Source organism: Aythya ferina, assembly GCF_964211825.1.
Source record: "Aythya ferina genome assembly, chromosome: Z".
In the NCBI taxonomy this organism is placed as follows: Eukaryota; Metazoa; Chordata; class Aves; order Anseriformes; family Anatidae; genus Aythya; species Aythya ferina.
This window is the reverse complement of record NC_140299.1, coordinates 20,848,091-20,868,941: the sequence shown is the minus strand read 5'-3', so window position 1 is coordinate 20,868,941 and position 20,851 is coordinate 20,848,091. Positions and strand designations below refer to the sequence as shown.

Below are 20,851 nucleotides of genomic sequence, written 5' to 3'. Positions count from 1 at the left end.
TAATCACATTGAAGACTTTTTGAGCATTTTGTTTTCCAGAGTTCTCTTATTTTTGTTCATTAAAATTAAATATATATATAAATACAAATATAAATATATATATATATATATGAAGAAGCCTGGGTCTACTTGAAGATTGATCGTTTACTTGAAGTTCATTATTTGTAAGCATAGCTGAAAATGCTTCAGACAGTAATGAAAAACTTGACACACAGTGACTGTTTGTAGAATTTAGTTGCCATTGTACTATTTACAGGACACGTGTCCATATCAGAGTGTTTCACTAATTGACTGTCTGGCTTTCTTGCAGCTCTCCTTTATGTTTTTGTGGAATCTCTCCCGGGGAGTCTTAGAACATGTCAAAATTTTCTATCTCTCTGTATTTGCATTGCAACCAAACAGGAAGAAAATTTCCTCTGTTGCTCCAGTGCTTTCTATGGCCTGTTTTAATATAGGAGACAATTATATTTACTGATCTTAATATTTAAATTGAAAGAAAGACACAGTAATAGGTCAATTACCATGGGATTTTAGCTAGTCATGATAAGATGGTCTGTCATTGCTATCAGGAAAATAATTTTTATCTCTGTCTTAGAAATCTTTTCAAAGAATCACAGAAAGGTTTGGCTTAGAAGGGACCTTAAAGGTCACCCAGCTCCAACCCCCTGCCATGGGCAGGGACACCTCCCACCAGACCACGTTGCCACACATCCAGTGTGGCATTGAGCACTTCCAGGGATGGGGCATCCACAGCTTCTCTGGGCAACCTGTGCCAGTGCCTCACCACACTCTGAGTAACAAATTTCTTCTGAATATCTAATCTAAATCTTCCCTCTTTTAGTTTAGAGCTCTTGTCCAATTCCTATAGTCCTTCCAAAGAGTCTCTCCCCAACTTTCTTGCAGAACCCCTTTAGGTACTGGAAAGCCTCTCTAAGGTCTCCCCGGAGCCTTCTCTTCTCCAGGCTGAACAGCCCCAACTCCCTCAACCTCTACCTCATAGGAGAGCCACTCCAGCCCTCTCATTCATCCTTGTGGCCCTCCTCCAGGCTCGCTCCAATAGGTCCATGTCCTTCTTACATGGACCTAGAGCTGAATGTAGTGCTTCAGGCGGTGTCTCACAAAAGCAGATCAGAGGGGGACAATCACCTCCCTCCACCTGCTGACTGCACTCCTTTTGATGCAGACCAGGACAGGTGGCTTTCTGGGCTGCAGGCTCACATTGCCCACTCACGGTGAATTTTTCATCAACTGACACCCCTAAATGCTCCTCAGGGCTGCTGTCAGCTAATTCTCTGCTCAGCCTGTATTTGTGCTTGTGATTGCCCCAGCCAGGTGCGTGACCTTGTTGAACTTCATGAGGTTCACACAGACCCACCTTTTATGCCTGTCAGTTTTAATTCTGCTGCTTAGTTTCAGAACAGAGCAAAAAACATTCCCTGTAGGCATTTAAATGAAAGCACTTTTCTATCCCCATGCTACCCATATTTGCCAACTTGTTTTCAGTACTTTATATACAAACATCTTTCTGTCTTCAAATCACCATTACCAAAGTAGATAATACAGTTTGTTCACTCTACTACGACCAGCTGGGTCACTGTTTCTTGTTTTTCTGTGCCTGTTAGTTCATTGACTTGTTTCATTGGCTGTTCTACTTTTTTTTTTTTTTTTTTTTTTTTTTTGGCATTGAATAGCATGATCCTATCTTGTTATCTAAGGTCCAGATTTATTTTGCTCAGTTTTCTTTATTCTCATACCCTATCTAGAGGTATTCTTAAAATGATTTTAAGACACCAGCAGACAAATGCATGTGAAGGTAATGTGCTCATACCACAGTCCTTTTATTTCCCCTGCTAGCTAGTCCTTTTGAACTTTTTTTTTCCCCTTCTCCTTGTTAATGCCACCTTCACCCTTCTCTTTGGCTAGACATAGAAATATATAAAGAAGCCTGCACTAACAGCAGGTGACTATATTGAATCTGCCACCACACTGGGGGAAAATGTACGCAAAAAATAACCTCCGTATGCTTGTATGGCTCCGTTTTTTCTACACCTCTCCACCCAAATTCGTATATATGCTTCCTCTCCCCTGATGTCCCAGTTTATTATTCCTGATTATAGCAGGAATTTTTATTGACAAATAAAGGTTTTGGTGGATACCTGACTTTTATGAAGAGACAAAGAACCATACACCAGCAGATATGAAACATGAGTACTTCTCCGTAAACTAGCTTTAAATACTTGATAACTATATGAAGTTTGGTTTTTACTCTTGGGGGGTTGAATATGCAAGTAGGATTAAGTGCAAATGCTAGAAGCAAATACAAATAAATTTCAGGTGTCCTCCCAAATTTCTCAAATCATTAGTATAGAATGCTTATGGACCCTTTTCCCTAAAAGTTGGCTACTTCATTTTTTGTTGTTGTTTTCACTGGGAGGATTTTTTTTTTTTTAGCTGGAATACTTAAGCTAGAAGATTCTGACTTTGAGACAGATCTCAAAGTGGCTGCTGTCATTTGGTTGTTTCAATCCAGAGAGTCCACAGAACAGCTTGAGTTTGGAGTGACCTTAAAGATTACGTAGTTCCAATGCCCCCACCATGGGCAGGGATGCCAACCACTAGATTAAGGCCTCGTCCAACCTGGCCTTGAACACCTCCAGGGATGGGGCATACAGAACTTCTCTTCGCAACTTGTTCCAGTGCCGTGCTGTCCTCTGAGTGAAGAATTTCCTTCTAAAATCTCATGTAAGCCTTTCCTCTGTTAGTTTAAAACCATTCCCCTTGTCCTGTCATTATCTGCTCAAGCAAAAAGTCATTCTCCATCTCTCTTACGAGCCCCCTTTAAGTATTGAAAAAGTTGCAATGAGGTCACCCCAGAGCTTCTCTTCTCCAGGCTGAACAGCCCCAGCTCCCTCAGCCTGTCTTCGTAGGAGAGGTGCTCCAGCACTCTGATCATCCTCATGGCCCTCCTTTGGACCCACTCTAACAGGTCCATGTCCTTCTAGTGCTCGGGGCCCCAGACCTGGACGCAGCACTCCAAGTGGAGCCTCATGAAGGGAAGAGTAGAAGGGGACAATCTGTTCCCTCCATCTGCTGTTCACACCTATTTTGATGCAGCCAAGGATGCAGTTGGCCTTCTGGGCTGCAAGCACACACTGCTGGCTCATGTCAGGCTTTTCATCCACCAGAGCCCCCATGTCGTTCTCTGCAGAGCTGCTCTCAATGAGTTCTTTCCTCAGTCTGTGCTCATGTCTGGGATTTCCACAACCCAGGTGCAGCACCTTGCACTTGAACTTGTTGAACCTTATAAAGTTCATGTAGGCCCACTTTTCTAGCTTGTCCAGGTCCCTTTGGGTAGCATCCCTTCCTTCAATGGTATCAGCTGCACCACTCATCTTGGTTGTCATCCGAAAACTTGCTGAGGGTGCACTCAATTCCACTGTCTATGTCACTTATAAAGATATTAAACAGTACCAGTCCCACTGGACAGACCCCCCTGAAGAGTCTCAGTGGAGAGAGCCAAGGACCAAGAGTCCTGAGTTATAATTTCTTGTTTTGGTTATTTTTATTCATTATTATTATTATTATTATTATTAGAATGCCAACTGATTTATGTTTTCAACTCTTCTGTTGAAAATTTTAGTGTATTTTTATGTGGATAGTCTACAGAAATGCAAATGACTAATATCAATTTAAACATTGAAAAAAGCACTTTAGTTCTAACATTTAGGTATGAACAACAAAGAGATATTGTACCTACTATTCTTTTTCCTTTTTGTGAATTAAATACAGTAAAAATTGTGCAGCTTTTTTTTTAACTTCCTTCAATTAGTAAGATAGAAGAAGAAACTAAGATGTGAATATTATAAGAAAAAATACTGAGAAATGTTACAACGAATATGGTTTAAGGTGTGATTCTTGGGTGGTCCTGTGTGGAGCCAGGAGCTGGACCTGATGATCCATGTGTGTCCTGTCCAAATCAGGATATTCTGATTCAGTGTTTCTTCCTAGCCCATCTTTCCACATAAGATTGATTAACTGCTTGAGGAAATTGAAACAATTACATCCAAAGTAGCAAGTGAGTTTCAGCTGTAATTTCATTATAATTAAGCTGATGAAATGCATAATTGCTGTTTCAAGGAATAAGACAGCAGATATATATGTAGTGTGTATATATATATATATATATATACACACATATATACTACATATATGTAGTGTGTGTGTATATATATATATACTACATATATATATATATGCACTACATATATACACTGCTCTTACATATGTAAAAACCGCACTTCTCCCCTATCACACACTTTAACTGGCATGCCTTTGCACCATATAGCACCCATACACCTATTGTGACCTTTCAGTGAGCTCCTTAGAAATAACTGATTATTAATCTGTAGTTTGAGCTGTCTTTGATTTGGTTCCTTATGCGGTTGGGCAAGTGCCAGCTCTGGTATGAGGTGACACTGCAGTTTTAATGCAAAGCATGCTTTTCCTCTGTGTTGAAAGATTTTTTTTTATGATTGACCATTCTTAATATACTCTGCTGGAGTTAGTCTAACAGAAAGCATTTCAAGAAGTTTGCACAAGAAACAAGCTGCCAGTGCCACTGTAGGATGCTCACATCCCAGTCCATTAACTGCAGTATTCTACAGAGTGGAGGCATGGAAGTAAGACAAACTGTGCTCGCAGTGCTGAGAAAAATATAGCAATTTGGGATCCCCTTGTGGAAGTGATACTGTAGCTTTCCTGTAGAAGACAACATGATGTTCTTCCCTCACTGCCCTAATATATGTGGTTAGTGCCTTTATACTTACATTGGGGATATTAAGCCAATTAAAACTGTGCACGCAACAAATGCATCATCTGTTTTCGCTGACTGCAGTCATTCCACAGCTACATGACAACACAAAGACTTCAAAAGTCTGATCAAAATAAAAATTAAACTGTGAGGATCGAGGAGAACGTACCCTATCAATTAATTTTAATTAAATACTATATAGTTATTTTTGCAGCAGAATTTCAAACTGTGGCACAGATACACTTATTTAGCTGGTATGTAATAACAGCACTGAAACTATAATTCTTTTTCAAGGTTAGTTATTTCAAAGAAGAGACCATTTTGCACAGCAGTTTTTCAGTACTTGTGGTAATCAACAAACATCACAAGCTGTTCAGACAAAAATACTGAGTAGATGATAGAGAATAAACATTGTAACTGGAAAAAGTGAAAGGTGGTTTGGACATTACAAGAGATAATTAACAGTTTTCCTTTACAGTTATAAACTCAGAGTATAGGGACTTCTTGACAAGATTTGTTGGTTTGCATTATAAACCAGTAATAGCACTTAGCATCTCTTCTTTCCTTTTAAGATAAGACCCCTGTGATGAATCACTCAGTAAAACATTGACATAAAACAAACTAAAGACTTGTTATTTGTTGCCACGGAAAAAGGTGTAAGTTCTAAAATGCAATTATTCAGCATCCCATCCTTATTAAGCAATCCACTGGGCACAAAAGAGAATTAAGATGCTGAAGAATGTGTGCAAAGAAGAAAATCTGCATCAAAAGTTTAAGCTGCTTCATATAATGCTTAACAACTCTTCACAATGGTTTTCTGAAGTCTATACCTCAGTGATAGATACATCGTCTTTTTCCTTCAAATTTGAACATTCCTCCATCAAAAGATACAGAAATTAATCCATGCATGTGAAAATTTTGAGCAATCAGACTAACTTGGGGCCTACTGGATTGTTTCTGCTAGTAAAAGAAGTTAGTGTTGGAATTGTTCACATCTTGTGTGCATCCTTTTTTGCAAAATGTAATACAGAGCACTGATTCACTGAAAATAGGAATAATCAAATAGGAGGAGGCAGATTTTTGTTTCTTTCATTGCTCAAAGAACAAAAACAATTTTTATGATCTTAATTCAGTTCTTGTTTTGGCAACGTTCTTTCTTTTCCATTGCATCTCTACCAACAGGAGTGTTTACACCACGTATATCCAGATTTTTTTTCTTCCTAGCCTTTACTCCTCCCTTTTATTGTACATGCCTTTGCTATGAGTAGTGTTGTGACTTGGGAATTGTGGCTCTTACAGCTGACATGTTATGAAAAGGACTTTAATTGCTTTTTATAGGCACAGTAATATGCCTCTTAAAAGTGCTAGCATTAACAAGGCTTAACACAGTCAGTGTTTACAGACACTATCTTTACAAAATGAGCAATAGTATCCACAAGGGACATAATGTAATACCCATATCTCATGAAAATATTCTTTCAATATAAAAAGAAAAACAACAACCTATCTGTTTGCTAATAGAACTGTGTCTTTCTACACACTTCTATGATGAGAGAGATTTTTCTCTAGACTCCTTTTTACTAAATTTTTTCTTACATAAGTGCTCTTAGATATGAACACACTTTATTTAACCTTACAGCAACAAGTAGTCTCCCTCCTTGCCTGGCTCATCCTGACTGATCCTTGTATTTGCCTCAAATGTATGAAGGCAATCAACATGGTACGGATCAAGAACCTGGCAAGGAAAGACATCTGCTTTAGAATATTTACCTGACAACCTTTACAAATGCGTTAGCTTATTGTTGAAAGATTTCACACAGAGGATTTTTTTTTCACTAAAAGCCATGGAAATGAGATAGAGAGCTTTAAAATTAACCCAGGGAGCTTTATTAACAGTGCATATACAAGTAGGTGTGCATTTTTGTCAAAGAGCAATGGTTACAGGAAGGTATTATTTGAAAATAAAATTTATATAATGCTATGTAGTACTGTGAATTTGTATAATGTCTTAAAATATTGTAACTTTTATTAGACTATTTCTTTTAAATCATGAAATATTTTGTGAATCTCAGGCATTCATAATTGATTTCCCCCTCTACTTAAAAAAATATATACGTTTTATTTGTCAAAATTATAATAGTCTTGATTAAGTTTATTTAGGTGTAAGCTATACTGTTGTGATGGTTTCATGCTGATGGCTAACTAAGCTCTGGCATGCAGATCTCTCACTTCCATTCCTCAGAGGAAGAGGGAGAAAACATGATGAAAAGAGGATCATCGCTTGAGATAAGGACAAAGAGATTACTCACCAATTATTGTCACAGGCAAAACAGACTTGCATAGGGAGATTAACATAATTTATTGCCTATCACTAGCAGACTAGAGCAGTGAGAAAATAAAAGCAAATTAAACCACCTTCTCTCCATCTACCCTCTTCTCCCTCCTCCCCCCAAGCAGTACAGGGAAACAGGGAATGGGGGCTGCGGTCAGTCCCTGATGCTTCGTCTCCTCCACTCCTTCTTGGTCCCTCTCTGCCCCTGCTCCCCATGGGGTCCCTCCCATGGATGCCGTCCTTCCCAAAATGAGCCTGCGGGGGCTGCCCACAGGCAGCAGCTCTTCAAGCACTGCTCCCACACGGCTCCGTCCCACGGGGTCCATCCATCCCCCAGGAGCAAACTGCTCCAGCACGGGTCCCCCACGGGTGGGGGCAGCTCCCCCCAGACCCCCTGCTCCTGCGTGGGCTCCTCTCCACGGGCTGCAGCTCCGGCCCGGGGCCTGCTCCTGCGGGGGCTCTCCATGGGCCGCAGCCTCCTCCAGGCCACATCCACCTGCTCCACCAGGGGCTTCTGCATGGGCTGCAGCGTGGAGATCTGCTCCATGTGGGACCCATGGGCTGCAGGGGGACAGCCTGCTGCACTCACCTGGAGGCTGCAGAGCTGCTTCTTACTCCTCTCTCTGAGCTGCTGTTGCACAGCAATTGTTTTTTTCCCCTTTCTTCAAGCTGCTCTCTCAGAGGCCCAACCAGTGCTGCTCCCTCGCTCAGCTCTAGCCAGTGGCAGGTCCCTTTTGGAGCCAGCTGGAGCTGGCTCTGCTCTGACATGGCGTAGCTGCTGGGCTCTGCTCACAGAGGCCACCCCTGCAACACCCCTGCTACCAAAACCTTGCCACGTAAGCCCAGTACAGCTCTTCTTGTAAATATGCTTCTGTATTTTTTCATGAATTACTTCTGATGTATTATAGAGGTCCTACTTAGACTGATGTTTCCAACTAGAGTGTTCCCAGTTTGGAAACAATGCCTTTAACCTTCAGGAGCTTTTTATCTGTATAAGACTTACCAAGAGCTTGAATGTATAGATGCTAATAAGCTATTCTTTTTAATACTACTTCCATTCTCAAGGCACTTCACACAACTCCTAAGCCAGGGTCTCAGAAATGTGGCATTTGTTCCCAGCCCAGCTGTTCTTACAGTGAACAATACTGAATTTCTTAGTGGTGAACTCCAAGTTTTAGCTGCTGATAGAAGACAGGCATTTTTAATGGAATAGTGTGGTTTGGATTGGAAGGGACCTTAACGATTGTCTTATTCCAATGCCTCTGCCATGGGCAGGGACATTTTTATATGGTCAGGGAATTTTTGTTTGACATTCTTAACTAATACATAATATTTTAACAAATTATTAAGTGCTTTACTATTGGCTTTGGCGTCCTTTACCAATGCCATCCTTCTGCTTCCGCTTCAGTTGTTTTCATACTCCTTATTATCTTCTGTCATTTCTTGCTAACTCATGAGGGAGAGATGCAGAATCTCGGTGTTGCAGATGCTTTTCCCCTGTTCTTTCTTCCTAGAGCAAAGGATGACTTGCTGAGAAACTCTTGAGAGCTAGTTCTTGCATTGGCTAGACTGACATTTCTGTTCTTTGCTATCCTACTGGTGCATAAACTTCAGAAGTTTAGTTCTCTGCAGCACTGGGTGACTGATAAACAAAGGGTATTTACAGAGTGAGAAAGTAATGGTAGGTCAGTTTTTCTTCAGTCTGTGGACAAAAGTCTTGCAGAAAACTGGTGGGATTTTAAATATCTTTCTGACATGAATGCACTCAATAAAAGCTAGGCTGAAACCACTAACCACCTTTACATTTCCTGCTGAAATTGTAAATAAAACCCTGTGGCTTGACCTACACCCACTACCAACTAGAAAAACATGGTTACCTTCTTCCTTCTGTTCCTATTTGAAAATTAATACTTAGATGTGATGTATCAATGTTTTTTTTTTGTGCACTTGGCATATTGTAAGGAGAACTTGCTGTGACAAGGTAATTGCTGTTTCTTTAAAGCTTTAAATGTTAAATATCCAATTGTTGGAACCTAAAATAATATGTCTTATAACTGTATAGTGTTGTGTGTAATGAGTTCTTTTAATGGTTTCAATATTTGAGAGAAAGAAATTATGTTGGATCATCTAGGAGTATGTTTAAGGAGGTAATTCCTGAACCAGTTCTGATTTCACTGGTAGTTTAGGTGCTCAGTGTAGATCTAGCATGTAACAACCTATGCAAATTTTATTTCCAAGTGTGAAACTGCTGGTTCTTAGGCATATCTGTCTTTCCCTTCCTTGAAGTTAATGCTAAGGAGAGAGTGAACATTAATAAACAGGACGAAATTATTCTCTTGATACACATCAGTAACTGGGAATCTCAAGAGCTGAGTTAGCACTGTGAAGTTTACTTAATGAATTTTATTGGATATCAATGAAGAAATAAAATAGACCTTTTTATGCAAAGTTATCTCCTGTCATTTTAATTAATAGCTAACTACATCATCTTTTATTTTGCAGGTGAACTATGGTAAAGTCCGCAATGAAAGTAGAAAAGGACTCAAATTCGCCGTCTCTTGTGGCTGTAGTCCAGAGTTTGCCTTTGTACCATGTGGTAGTACCATTGCTGTTTATACAGTTTTCTCAGGAGAACTGGTAACTATGCTTAGAGGACATTATAATAATGTTGGCTGCTGTGTATTTCAACCTAACTTTCAGGTAAGTAAAGTATTGGAGACAACCTGGAATATTTATGCAGATTAACAAACCATATGCAGAAAAAGAAACATTTTCAGGGAAGAGCTTTAATCAGAAAACTTGACTAAACAGGGAGTTTGGTGGCCTTTGTGTTGACTGAAAAAAGGTTTGGTCAAGTTCCTGTGATGGCCCTTTATATGTTGGGTTCCATCCACTATTCATTTCTTCTAACATAGGTAACTTTTCCATATACCTATAATAATTTTTGACAATATATTGCTATTAATACATGATGTACGTTAAGACGTTTTCCTGTTTTCTGTAAGAGTGAAGAGGAGGTATTTGCCTTTCCCTGAAATACCTAAGAATACTCACAGTAAGAAAGACCATGTAGTTCATTGAGGTGAAGTGCGTTAGTATTGCTTGCAGTACTGAGAAACCTCTCAAGTTTTTGGCTAATATAATCTGGTTCAGATGTCTGTAGCTATACCCGTCACTGGATCTATGAACAGTTTGAATAAAGTCATTGAGCCTCGATAAGCTCGATAAGCTTCTTAAATTAATCTGAAAATGTTTCATCTAAGAGATAGCGTAGCATTACAGGGATTTGTGGCCCTGCCAAACTTTTTATTTTCTTTCACACTTTCCCTTTCCTCCTGTGGTATATTTTTCTCTCATTATTAAAGATTTAAGAATAACAAAGACCAATTTGTCATATGATATTTTACAACATATTGTGCTTATGGTGGTGTGGCAAGAGCAGAGTAAAGGTTAGCATGGATTTTAAGTTCATTGTACACTTGCCTTTAGGTGTTGAGGATTGTGCCTAATGTTCCAGCTGCACCTTTCTAGTCTTTCCATTCTATAATATCAGGCAGAAATATTTTAGTCAAGAAAGGCCTAGTGGTACTTTTTGTGACCTCTTATAAAACACATCAGAATTTAATCTGGTAGCTCTCACTTTGAGTCCTGTAACTTTGATTTAAACAGTTTCCCTGCCACTGAGATAGACGTCACAGAAAGTTTTGAACAACTTACAGAGAGGAATCGATACAGCCAGGGCTTTATTAGACCTGGTAAGACATTGTGGAATGTCAGGTAGTGGATCCACTGAAAGGTGGAATGTTCATGTAGTATCTAAGATACATCTTTTCTGGATTTAGTTTCTGTTTATTAATTTTTTTTGACTGTCCTTGACTAAAGTAAAAAGCCCTTTGTCTTTAAATAGTTTCCAAATGAAAATGATTGTGTGCTTATATAAAGTCATTGTTGGTATTCTTTTTAATAAGCTGAAGAGATGAGACTTAAATCTCAATGTAAATCACGTTTCCCAGCCTGGAAATGCATCTTTCTGTGTTGTGCTTCCCTTTTAAGATCCTTAGAAAACAATCACTCGTGATTAGTGAGTATGTGTGCATCCACCCATGAGCTCCAGTAGGTGTATGCTTGGTCACTATAGCTGTAGGTTTATGTTGACAGAAACTTCAATTGTTTATCCACTGTGATCCCTGATTCTCTTTTAGACTCACACTTTACCACAGTACAGTTCTGCATTCTTGAACTCTGGCTGGATTTTCTTTTTCATTAAATGTCCTTGCTTTTGGTAGTATTAAATTGTTTCTCTGATGGAATCACATTATTATAGTCTTTGTGTCAACTCTAAAGGTAGTGGCAGTGGTATTTCATCTGTTTATGTTCACACTTGTGCTTCCAAATAGCTCATTCTCTCTTGAGACAATTACATTGATATGTAATATAATTCATATATAATGTAATTCATATATAATGTAATAAAATTCTAATATAATATGTATAATTATAAATATAATATATAATATAATTCACATATATATAATTCTTCATATAATTCTTCATATAATTCACCTAGAAATTATGATTTCCTAGTTACATCTCCTTTTTTTGAGAATGCAGCCACATTTGTAAAATGTATAGTTACTTACTCTATTTTACTCTTGCAAACAATATTAAATCAGTTTGTTAGTTACTCAGAACTGTTCATTTCTATTTTCAGTTGAACTAATTGTAAATAAAATCAATTTTGCTTGATAAAAGCTGATAATTTGCAAAATGTTTTGCCTTGTTTTATTTATATTCCTGATATCTTAACTCTTCATTAACCTATTCCTTTGTTCATCTTTCCACTGTCTTGTTTAGGATTAAAGAAATGTCAATTAGTTCTTTAACATCTGTATTATTCCACTTATAGTTTAGTTTTTCTGAATGGTGTATTAGCTCACTTTCTGCTTTGTCATATTTCATTTATTTGTCATTAAGACATAATCAGGCCAGAAGTTTTCTGAGACAACTCTTCTAAGTCTCTTTTCAAGTTACTCACCTACTGGTGACATTTTCTCACAACTTTCTTACTTTTTAGCACATCCAAAACTGGTAAACTCTGTTGATATGAAGCAAAGTCTACATCTGTTCTGTATAGGTTTTACCATTTCCACCTAATAGTTGGTCTCTATCTTTGTTAGTTTTTTTTTTCTTTTTTTTTGTATTAATATTATTTTTACACTTTTTTTCTTTCTTCAACCCTCCTAAATTGCTTTTTCTATCCACATCTTGATATGGTCAGTAGTTTTTCCGTACTGTTTTTCCCATGTTCAAAGCTTCTGGCGGATATTGATTGCAACCAGCCCTTTACTTTCTTTCTGTTTATTTAGCTGTATTTTAATCACTATAATTGTTTCAACTCATAACTGGCCTAGTCTCTAAAGGCACTTCTACATTGCACTAATTTTGTATTTGAGGTGAGAAGTTTCTTTTGTTTGATCAGAACCATGTAATCAGATATGATCCCAGATACCCAAGCAGCTAGCTATTTGCAATCCAATGATATTACTCTTTGTTCTTATTAGGTCCAAATTAATTAGCAGGTTTGTGTGGAAAACCTTTTGTGTTTGAGATACTGTGTGGAGCTATCTCCACAGGGTGGTAAGAGATTTAGTTAATGTGTGTATATATCCCATATGAGATCCTGGGAATAGAGCCATAAAATCCACTATATTATTGTTGGCCTATTTTTTTCTTACGTAAATCTCTTTGTGAAGTTAATAAGATGTTAGTCTGCTTGAGTAATAAGAACTGCAGAATTTGGCCCATTAATAAGAGCCATTAATCTAATCAGAGGTAGGTAATTTCAGGGGTGGTGTGGAAGAGGAAATCCTCATTGTGAAATCTTTTAGATGATGTTTACTGTTCGATTAAATATGCTGGATACCATTGTGCGACGTTAACTGCTTAAAATAATTTAAGTAAACAAACAAGACCTACGTTTCCCTCTCAGAAAAAGAAATGCAGTAAAGCCCCACGCACAAATAACATGTCATAAAATATTAGCCATGCCCCAGGAACCAGTGTTGTTCTAAATTATAGTTACTTTTATTGTTCAGGAAATGCCAATGATATCTGCAAAGGTATTTGGCAAGTACAGTGTAGGACAACACATAAAGATAACTAAAAGTGAGATTCAGCCTTATTGCAACCTTTCCTCGGAGTTTTAAAGCATCATATGGAAATATTATACTATACTGTACTGTAAACATGAAAGGAGCTTTATCCGCTGGCTCTTCTTTTGACTGACTTTGTGTGAGTCACCATTTCACGTTGTAATAATTAATTGTAAATATTAGTCAATGCAGTGTGTATTAACTGAAGATCTTGCAATCTCAGGATCAGAAAATGAGACAAGTATTAATAAAGATTAAGTGGAAATATGCTGATGTCCCCATTACATTGCTTACAAAGCAGAATTTGGGGGGGGGGGGGGGAGGAGTTGCTTGTTTTAAAGTTCAAGTGATATTGTGCATCCTGCCAAAGATAGGATGATTGAGTAGATTATAGCTGACAGGATAAAGTGAGATTTGACCTGTACCTTGGTGTAACTTTGACCTGTAGTCTTCTATTAAGCAAGATAAGTAGGTTGTTTCTCTATCATAAAACTATAAACTCTAAACTTCTATGTGTTTTATGTGTGAGTAACTTCATTCGTGGGAGTGGTTTTACAGAAGTATGTTAGCTCACTTGAATAAAACTACCCACTAACACCCAAGACTAAATGGGTATTTTTGAGGAATTAGGCATTAGGTTCTGACACCATCATTGCAATTCAGGCAGTTCTAGAATTGGACATACAGAACACAGGAGACATTCTGCAAAGATGGAACTGAAATAATTTTTATGTTGGATCAACATATAATAATTATGCACATATGCACAGAGTTATTATCTTGGGTTCTGAAGCCAGCACATTTAAAACAAAGCTTTTTGACTGTCGGCTTGAATACAGAAAAAATATTTTAATTAAAATTCAGCAGTTTAAACACATGACAGTACTCAAGTGTTGCCAGACATTTTATATAATAAGCTGGAGTATGACTAAAAGTTGAAGGTGTAAGAGAATAACTTTGTGCTTGTTCATTTGGAAAATATAAGTACTGTTAGTGTAAAATGTAATGCAAAGGTGGTGCAGTATTTCTCATTAGCAAAACATTCTCTGTTTAAAATGACAGAGAAGTTCATATTCGAGCGAACTACATAGATAAAGCTGTATTTGACTGTTAGCTGTTCAGTGCAGAGACTGTTTGCTTCCATGTGTTTGCAGGGTGCCTTGCACAATGGGATCTCAGTCCTTTGTCATTACCATAATAAATAGGGTTATTTATATTAAAAATAATAAATCGGTCTTTCTGATCTCTGCCTTACCAGCAGGACACAGGTTTCATATTGTTCTTTATTTGTTCTTTTCCTTCCCTAGGCAGACTGAAACTATGTTTTCTTAATACTTCTTTGCTCCATACTTATACATTCTTCTGGCATGTATCTTTTTAAATGATTTTGAGTTGATTCATACTTTTTAGTTACATCAAAAAATCGTTTCCTCCCCCCTCCCCTCTTTTTTTTTTCCTTTTCTTACTTCCCCATTGACAATAAATCATCCTTTAAGCTTACTAACTTTTGAAATAGATTTCTCTTCAGGACCTGTGAAAGAGGGAAGAAGAAAAGTGCATTTAAGCGATAAAGTTAATTTAAATAAGAACTGTAGTGTTTTGGTGAGTGGTTTGGGGAAATACCAAAACTTACCCTTTTTGCTTAGCATATTTCTAAAGCATGTTGTTTATCAAGATTATATTACAAACTCGAGATGATATATTTGTCTTTATTTCTAAATAAATATGTCAGACACTTTTTTTTTTCTGAACTTTGTTCTCTATCCAGTATATTTGTATAGGAGTCATTTTTGCTTGCTTTCTTAAAGGAACTTTATAGTGGTGGCAAAGACTGTAATATCCTCGCATGGATACCAGCTCTTCGAGAGCCAGTTCCTGATGATGTTTCTGACAAGGTAATTATAATTAATATTTTGCCAGTTTAAACTATGTTTTTTATGACTGTTATACTTGGGGGGAAAAATAATTACATAGGAAGTAGGTGTTAGATCATCAGTATTTGTACCAATTGCTGATTTAGAGAATCACCTACTGCTTCAGTGCAGCCTGAACAGGTTGCGTTGGGGTTTTGAGAGGGCTTTTTCATTGGGAGTCTTATATAATCTTTTGCAGATATCTAGCTTCTTGTTTGATTAAAAGTAGTAATTTTCCTTTGGCTATAAGTCTTTCAACTTTCACTTTAAGTTCCTTAATTTCCATACTGTTTTATGTAGTTTATGCTAGTTTGGAATTGGAAAGGTACCAAAGATTGTATTTCAATTTGTTTAGAAATATACAGTTTACTGAACAATAAGATTAGGGGTGCTATACTTCATACCCAAATATTTTTGATGCAGAAATATGATGATTCTAGTAAGCTAACTGTAGTATCTGATGCAAGACATTCAGACTGTTAGCAGGAAGATCATTATAGCAGTGTTTTCCAAGAGTGTATGTTTTTCCTCTTTATATTAGATCCTGGCCATAAAAATTTGAATGAACAGTTTGAGGGGAAGGGGAAAAAATTCTAGATATCAAGAAACTGAAACCATTCACAAAATCAGAGCATGACAAACCGTATTTGTGTTAATAAATACAGAGATAGTAATGTTTTGGCTCATAGCATACAAAAAAATCCACTTTTTTAAATTTCTGAAATGTTTCATTTTGGGCGGGAAATGATAGGAGTTGTAACAGTTTTGTAACATTTCTTTGCTTTGAAACGTGACATATTTCAAAACTATCCTATGTTACTAAACACTAAAACAAAACAACACAAAATACATTGCATGCTTATCTCTGATTATAACTGCCACTTTAAGTATGACATTATGGAGCTGTCAAATGTGCCATTGTTTTGAAAGCTGTTAAGCTGCAGTTGTTATTTGCAAATTTTGTAAATTAGCACTGCCTCAGAAGGAAGCAGTTCTGCCCTCCACCAGCTACTGGTTCCTGCTACCTCTCATGAACAGACATTTGAGTGCCTGTATGGGCAGAATTAAACAAGACAGAAGTAAACAAGAAAAGGACAGAAGTAAACAAGAAAAACAGTTTTACCCAGAGTCTGAACTATGTGTAGAATCAGAACTATTTAGTGCAGTGTATGATTGCATGTACCAATGAGTGGATGCAAAGGAAGCTGAGGTGAGAACTAGCTGCTGGGTGGAGAAGGGTTTGAGAGCAGCCCTGAGGAGAAAGACCTGGCTGTGTTGGTGGGTGAGAAGTTCATCATGAGCCAGCAATGTGTGCTTGCAGCCCAGAAAGCCAACAATATCCTGGGCTGCATCAGAAGAAGCATGGCCAGAGGGGCAAGGAGGGTGACTGTCTCCCTCTGCTCTGCTCTCATGAGTCTCTGCCTGGAGTCCTGCATTCAGCTCTGGGACCCCATTACAAGAAGGACATGGAGCTGTTAGAACAAGTCCAGAGGAGGGCTGGAGCATCTCCTACAAAGACTGGCTGAGGGAGTACAGGTTGTTCAGCCTGGAGAGAAGACTCTGGGGAGACCTTAGAGCAGCCTACCAGTACCTAAAGGGGGCTTGCAGGAAAGCTGGGGAGGGACTCTTTGTCAGGGAGTGGAGTGATAGGACAAGGGGGAATGGTTTTAAACTAAAAGAAGGTAGGGTTAGATTAGATATAAGGAAGAAATTCTTTACTGTGAGGGTGGTGAGGCAGTGGCATAGGTTGTCCAAAGCTGTAGATGCTGCATCCCTGAAGGTGCTCAAGGCCAGGCTGGATGGGGCTTTGAGCAACCTGGTCTGGTGGGAGGTGTTCCTGCCCGTGGTGGGTTGGATCTGGTTGGTCTTTAAGGTCCTTTCCAACAGAAACCATTCTGTGTGTCTGGAGGTGGACAGAGGCCAGGACTACCTCTTGAAGCAGTAGTGCCAAGTTATACGAGGATAGTGAAATTATGATTCAGAAAGCAGTAATATCTATCTGTAATATCTGTCTATCATATGTAAAGCTTTCAGCCAGTGCTTCAGATATTTTCGTTGAAAATAGAATTAAATATTGTTTCTTCTCATAATTTATCTTGACTCAAAACAGCAAAATGGCCAAAGAAGAATGGCCAAAAAAAATACAATACCCATAAGGCACACAGTAGTTTGTCTACAGATAGTAGTTTAAGAAATGCCTTTAGCATTGACCTAATTTGATTTTATTATTTTTAATTAAGCAAACCACTGAGAGAATTTTTATTTTCTTTAGTGTCTGCCTCAGCAGCATTTAAATCCAGCATATGAAGATGCATGGAGCAGCAGTGATGATGAAGGCTGAATTTCAATTACGTGGCGATATAAAATTGACATTCAAGCACTGCATTCAAGGACTTTATCTACAGAAGTGGATGTTGTCAGATTTATTGTGACCGGATTCCATGTAATGTTCTGTTAAAGCAAGGTCTTTCAGAAATGTTTCCACTTTTCTCTTTGTTTTTTTGTTTGTTTGTTTATTTTATTCACTGTTACTGCCACATCTAAAGGATTACTTTTTCAGATTTACTGATATTTATACTTACCCTTTTGTATTTGTATATTTTGTTCAGTATTGAACAACTGATAAAGAAAAAAATAAAAAGCCCTTGGGACCAGTTAATATTGCATTGTTTCTGGTATCACTAATACATAGCGAGATAATCCCTCCGTTTCAGAGAGAGATGATACAAAGTATTTTGCCTTAAGGAGGACTAGCTCAGGGTTACTTTAAGTTTATTTTTGCAATGTCTACATGGAGTGGAGTGCGTCCATTTTCAACTGCCTATGTGCTGTGGGAGCCAACAGGATTTTGTGGTGTTCTTTTACATTTTATTAATTTTGCTTCAGTTATGTTCATCTATATTCAGTTCAGAAATAGAGGTATAGCTGGGATCGTCTGTTCAAGTATTTGTATGGTGATCCCATCTGCTAGTATCTTAATCTGTCCCATAAAGTTAAGAAAAGAGATTAGTTTTACTTTTGTTTTTATCACTCCTGCTAAAAGGTTTTCAAGATAAGGGTTCCGTGTATGCCTCGCTCACATCACTTGCCAGTATGAAGAATTCCCAGACAGAAACATGCTTGAGGTATAGTATTAAGGCGAAGAACAGTCAAGTCAGACATATCGATGTAGTCCTTCAAAACTGCTCTGATCTGAATTTGTGGTCCAAATACTTTCTATGTTTTGGAAAGGAGGAGTTTTTTGGATGCGTTGTCTAATCTCAGTCACTAGTTTGTGCCTCAGACATAGTCTAATCATCAACCAGAGACCTGAGCTGGAGATTCGCATCAGATTTCCATACAGTTATTCCAGTAAAAAAATTCCTTTCAAAACAGATGTGATGCTATGAGCAAAAGTTCATGTAGAAGAAAAAAAATACTGTATAAATAAATGAAAGAAAGTAAGTTAATCTTTGTATAATGTGTATTGTTAGGTCAATTAGTATGCATTCTGGAATTAATTCACTGTGCTTTTGTATTTTAATATCTATACAAGATAGAGACAGTTTCTATATCAGTCTAGAAGTGGAATAATACAAAGTGAGGAGTGGGCATATCAAGGGAATGTTATGATTAAACAAGTTTCATACATAGTGCAGATTTGCTGAGGCAGACCTAAAATTTAATTTGACCTGTTAGATTGATAGCTGGTAGGTGAAAGACTTCCAGAAGTTTCAAAGAAGGTTACTTTAAGGACCAACCTATCACTTTAAAAGACTAGAGAAGAGCATTTTCTACTTTTTTTTTTTTTTATATAATAGTTTTCACTAGCAATGGTGATTCTAATGATGATCTTCCATCTAAAAGTGGAAAACTTGGGGTACAAATTTGAAGCAAGATTACACATTTTTATTTTATTTTAAAAAATATTATTAAGGGTGACTTTTTTTTTTTTGCATGTGATAATTGTTCATATCAATATTGTATATTTCAACTGCAATGCATGCATTTGGTATTTGATTTTCTAAAATGTTGCTCAGTGAGTCATAGCAAAGCTCCTTATCAAAGAATAAAGTAATTATTTTTTCAATCAGTTTTCAATTGTCTGTAACATGACCATAAATGGTGTTGATGTAAGAAAAAAAGTTCACAAATGCACATGCACACCAAAAAAAAAAAAAAAAAATCAAGAGTACAGGTCTGTGGTGGCCTTGTGACAGGTAGAATGGTGTATAAAATGGGGGAGGTAGAGAAATCTAAATTTATTTAAGAAGGTGAGAAATTATAAAAGCAAAAGCCATAAACGAGTGTTGTATTATTTCTGTTATTTTTTTTTTGAATGGCCTTTTTGTCTTAAGTTCCCTTTCCCATGCTTTGAACACAGTCATTGAAGTTGGAAGGATCAGCTGAAGATCACCTAGCGCAAGCTCCCTGCTTGAAGCATGGTAACCTAGAGCAGGTCATACTGGACTGTGTCCAGTTGGGTTGTGATCATCTCCACAACTTCTGAACGTGTTCCAGTGTTTGAGCACCCTCAGTAGAAGTTTCTTCTTAGGTTTAAATCACATTTTCTGTATTTCAGTTTGCACCCAGTGCCTCCTGCCTCATTGCTGGATATCACTGAGAGGTGTCTGACTTTCTCTTCTCTATGCTGCCTTTTCTTCACTCCAATCAGGTGTCTCTAGATGTTGATATGGTTCCCCTGAACCGTCTCCTTTCCAAGCTAAATAGTCCCAGCCCTTTCAGCCCCTCCTCATGTGAAGGATCACCCCCCTCAGCTTGCTGATGGCACTCTTCCTAATGCAATCCAAGATGCTGATGGCCTTCTTTGCTGCAAGGGTGCATTGCAGCAAAGTTCATGGAGTCCAGCAAAACTCCCACATCCTTTTCAAACAAAGTTTCTAGCAGGATGGTCCGTGGCTCATTCTGGGTCATGTTTTTTGTTTTTTTTTTTCCCCGAGAGCTGCATTTGGCATTTTGCTTTATTGAACATCATGCGATTGCTGTTTGCCTGTTTCTCCCATGTGTTGAGGTCCCTCTGAATGGCAGCAGCAGCACAACCATCTGCTGTGCCAAGCACTCCTCCCAGTCATATGTCATCTGCAAACTTGTTGGAGGCGCATCCTGTTTTATCATCCAGGTCATTAGTGAAGTTGTTAAGCAGTACTGGCTCCAGTATGCACCTGTGGCATGTACCACTACTGACTGGCCTCCGACGGGGCTTTAAGCCACTAATTGCAAGCCTCTGGGCCTGGCACTTCACCCACTTGTCACTCTGTCTCACTGTCCACTAACCTAGTTTGTACCTTTTTCAGCTTATGTGTAAGGATGCTTTGGGAGATGGTATCAAAAGCCTTACTGAAGTCAGGGCAGGTTTCACCCACTGTTCTCCCCTCACCTGCCAAGCTAGACGAATCCTTGGAGAAGGCTAGAAGGAGGATCAGTCACGATTTCCCCAGTGTATACCCATACTTACTGCTCCCAGTCACCTTCTTTTGCTTCACTTGTCTGGAAATGGTTTCCAGGGTTACTTGTATTACCTTCACAGGGAGGGAGAGGAGGTTGACTGGCCTGTATCCTCCTCCTTGACCTTGAATTTACAGTTCTCAGAAACCCCTCCTGCTAGCCATGACCTTTCCAAGATAATTGGGAGTATCTTTGCAGT

The 20,851-nt window shown here is 38.2% G+C and overlaps 1 protein-coding gene across 4 annotated transcripts in view; it reads left to right on the top strand.

The window, feature by feature from the left end:
* ERCC8 (ERCC excision repair 8, CSA ubiquitin ligase complex subunit) overlaps positions 1-17,866 on the top strand; it is a gene marked incomplete at its 5' end in the record, with an annotated part of 33,592 nt that extends 15,726 nt beyond the window's left edge. For all 4 annotated transcript variants that reach the window (XM_084504107.1, XM_084504108.1, XM_084504109.1 and 1 more), the window contains 3 exons: positions 9,645-9,842; positions 15,103-15,189; positions 17,480-17,866. In XM_084504107.1, coding sequence (XP_084360233.1) covers positions 9,645-9,842; positions 15,103-15,189; positions 17,480-17,548 — 354 coding nt within the window. In that variant the 3' untranslated portion in view covers positions 17,549-17,866. The remainder of the gene's footprint in view (positions 1-9,644; positions 9,843-15,102; positions 15,190-17,479) is intronic.
* Positions 17,867-20,851: the final 2,985 nt, after the last annotated feature.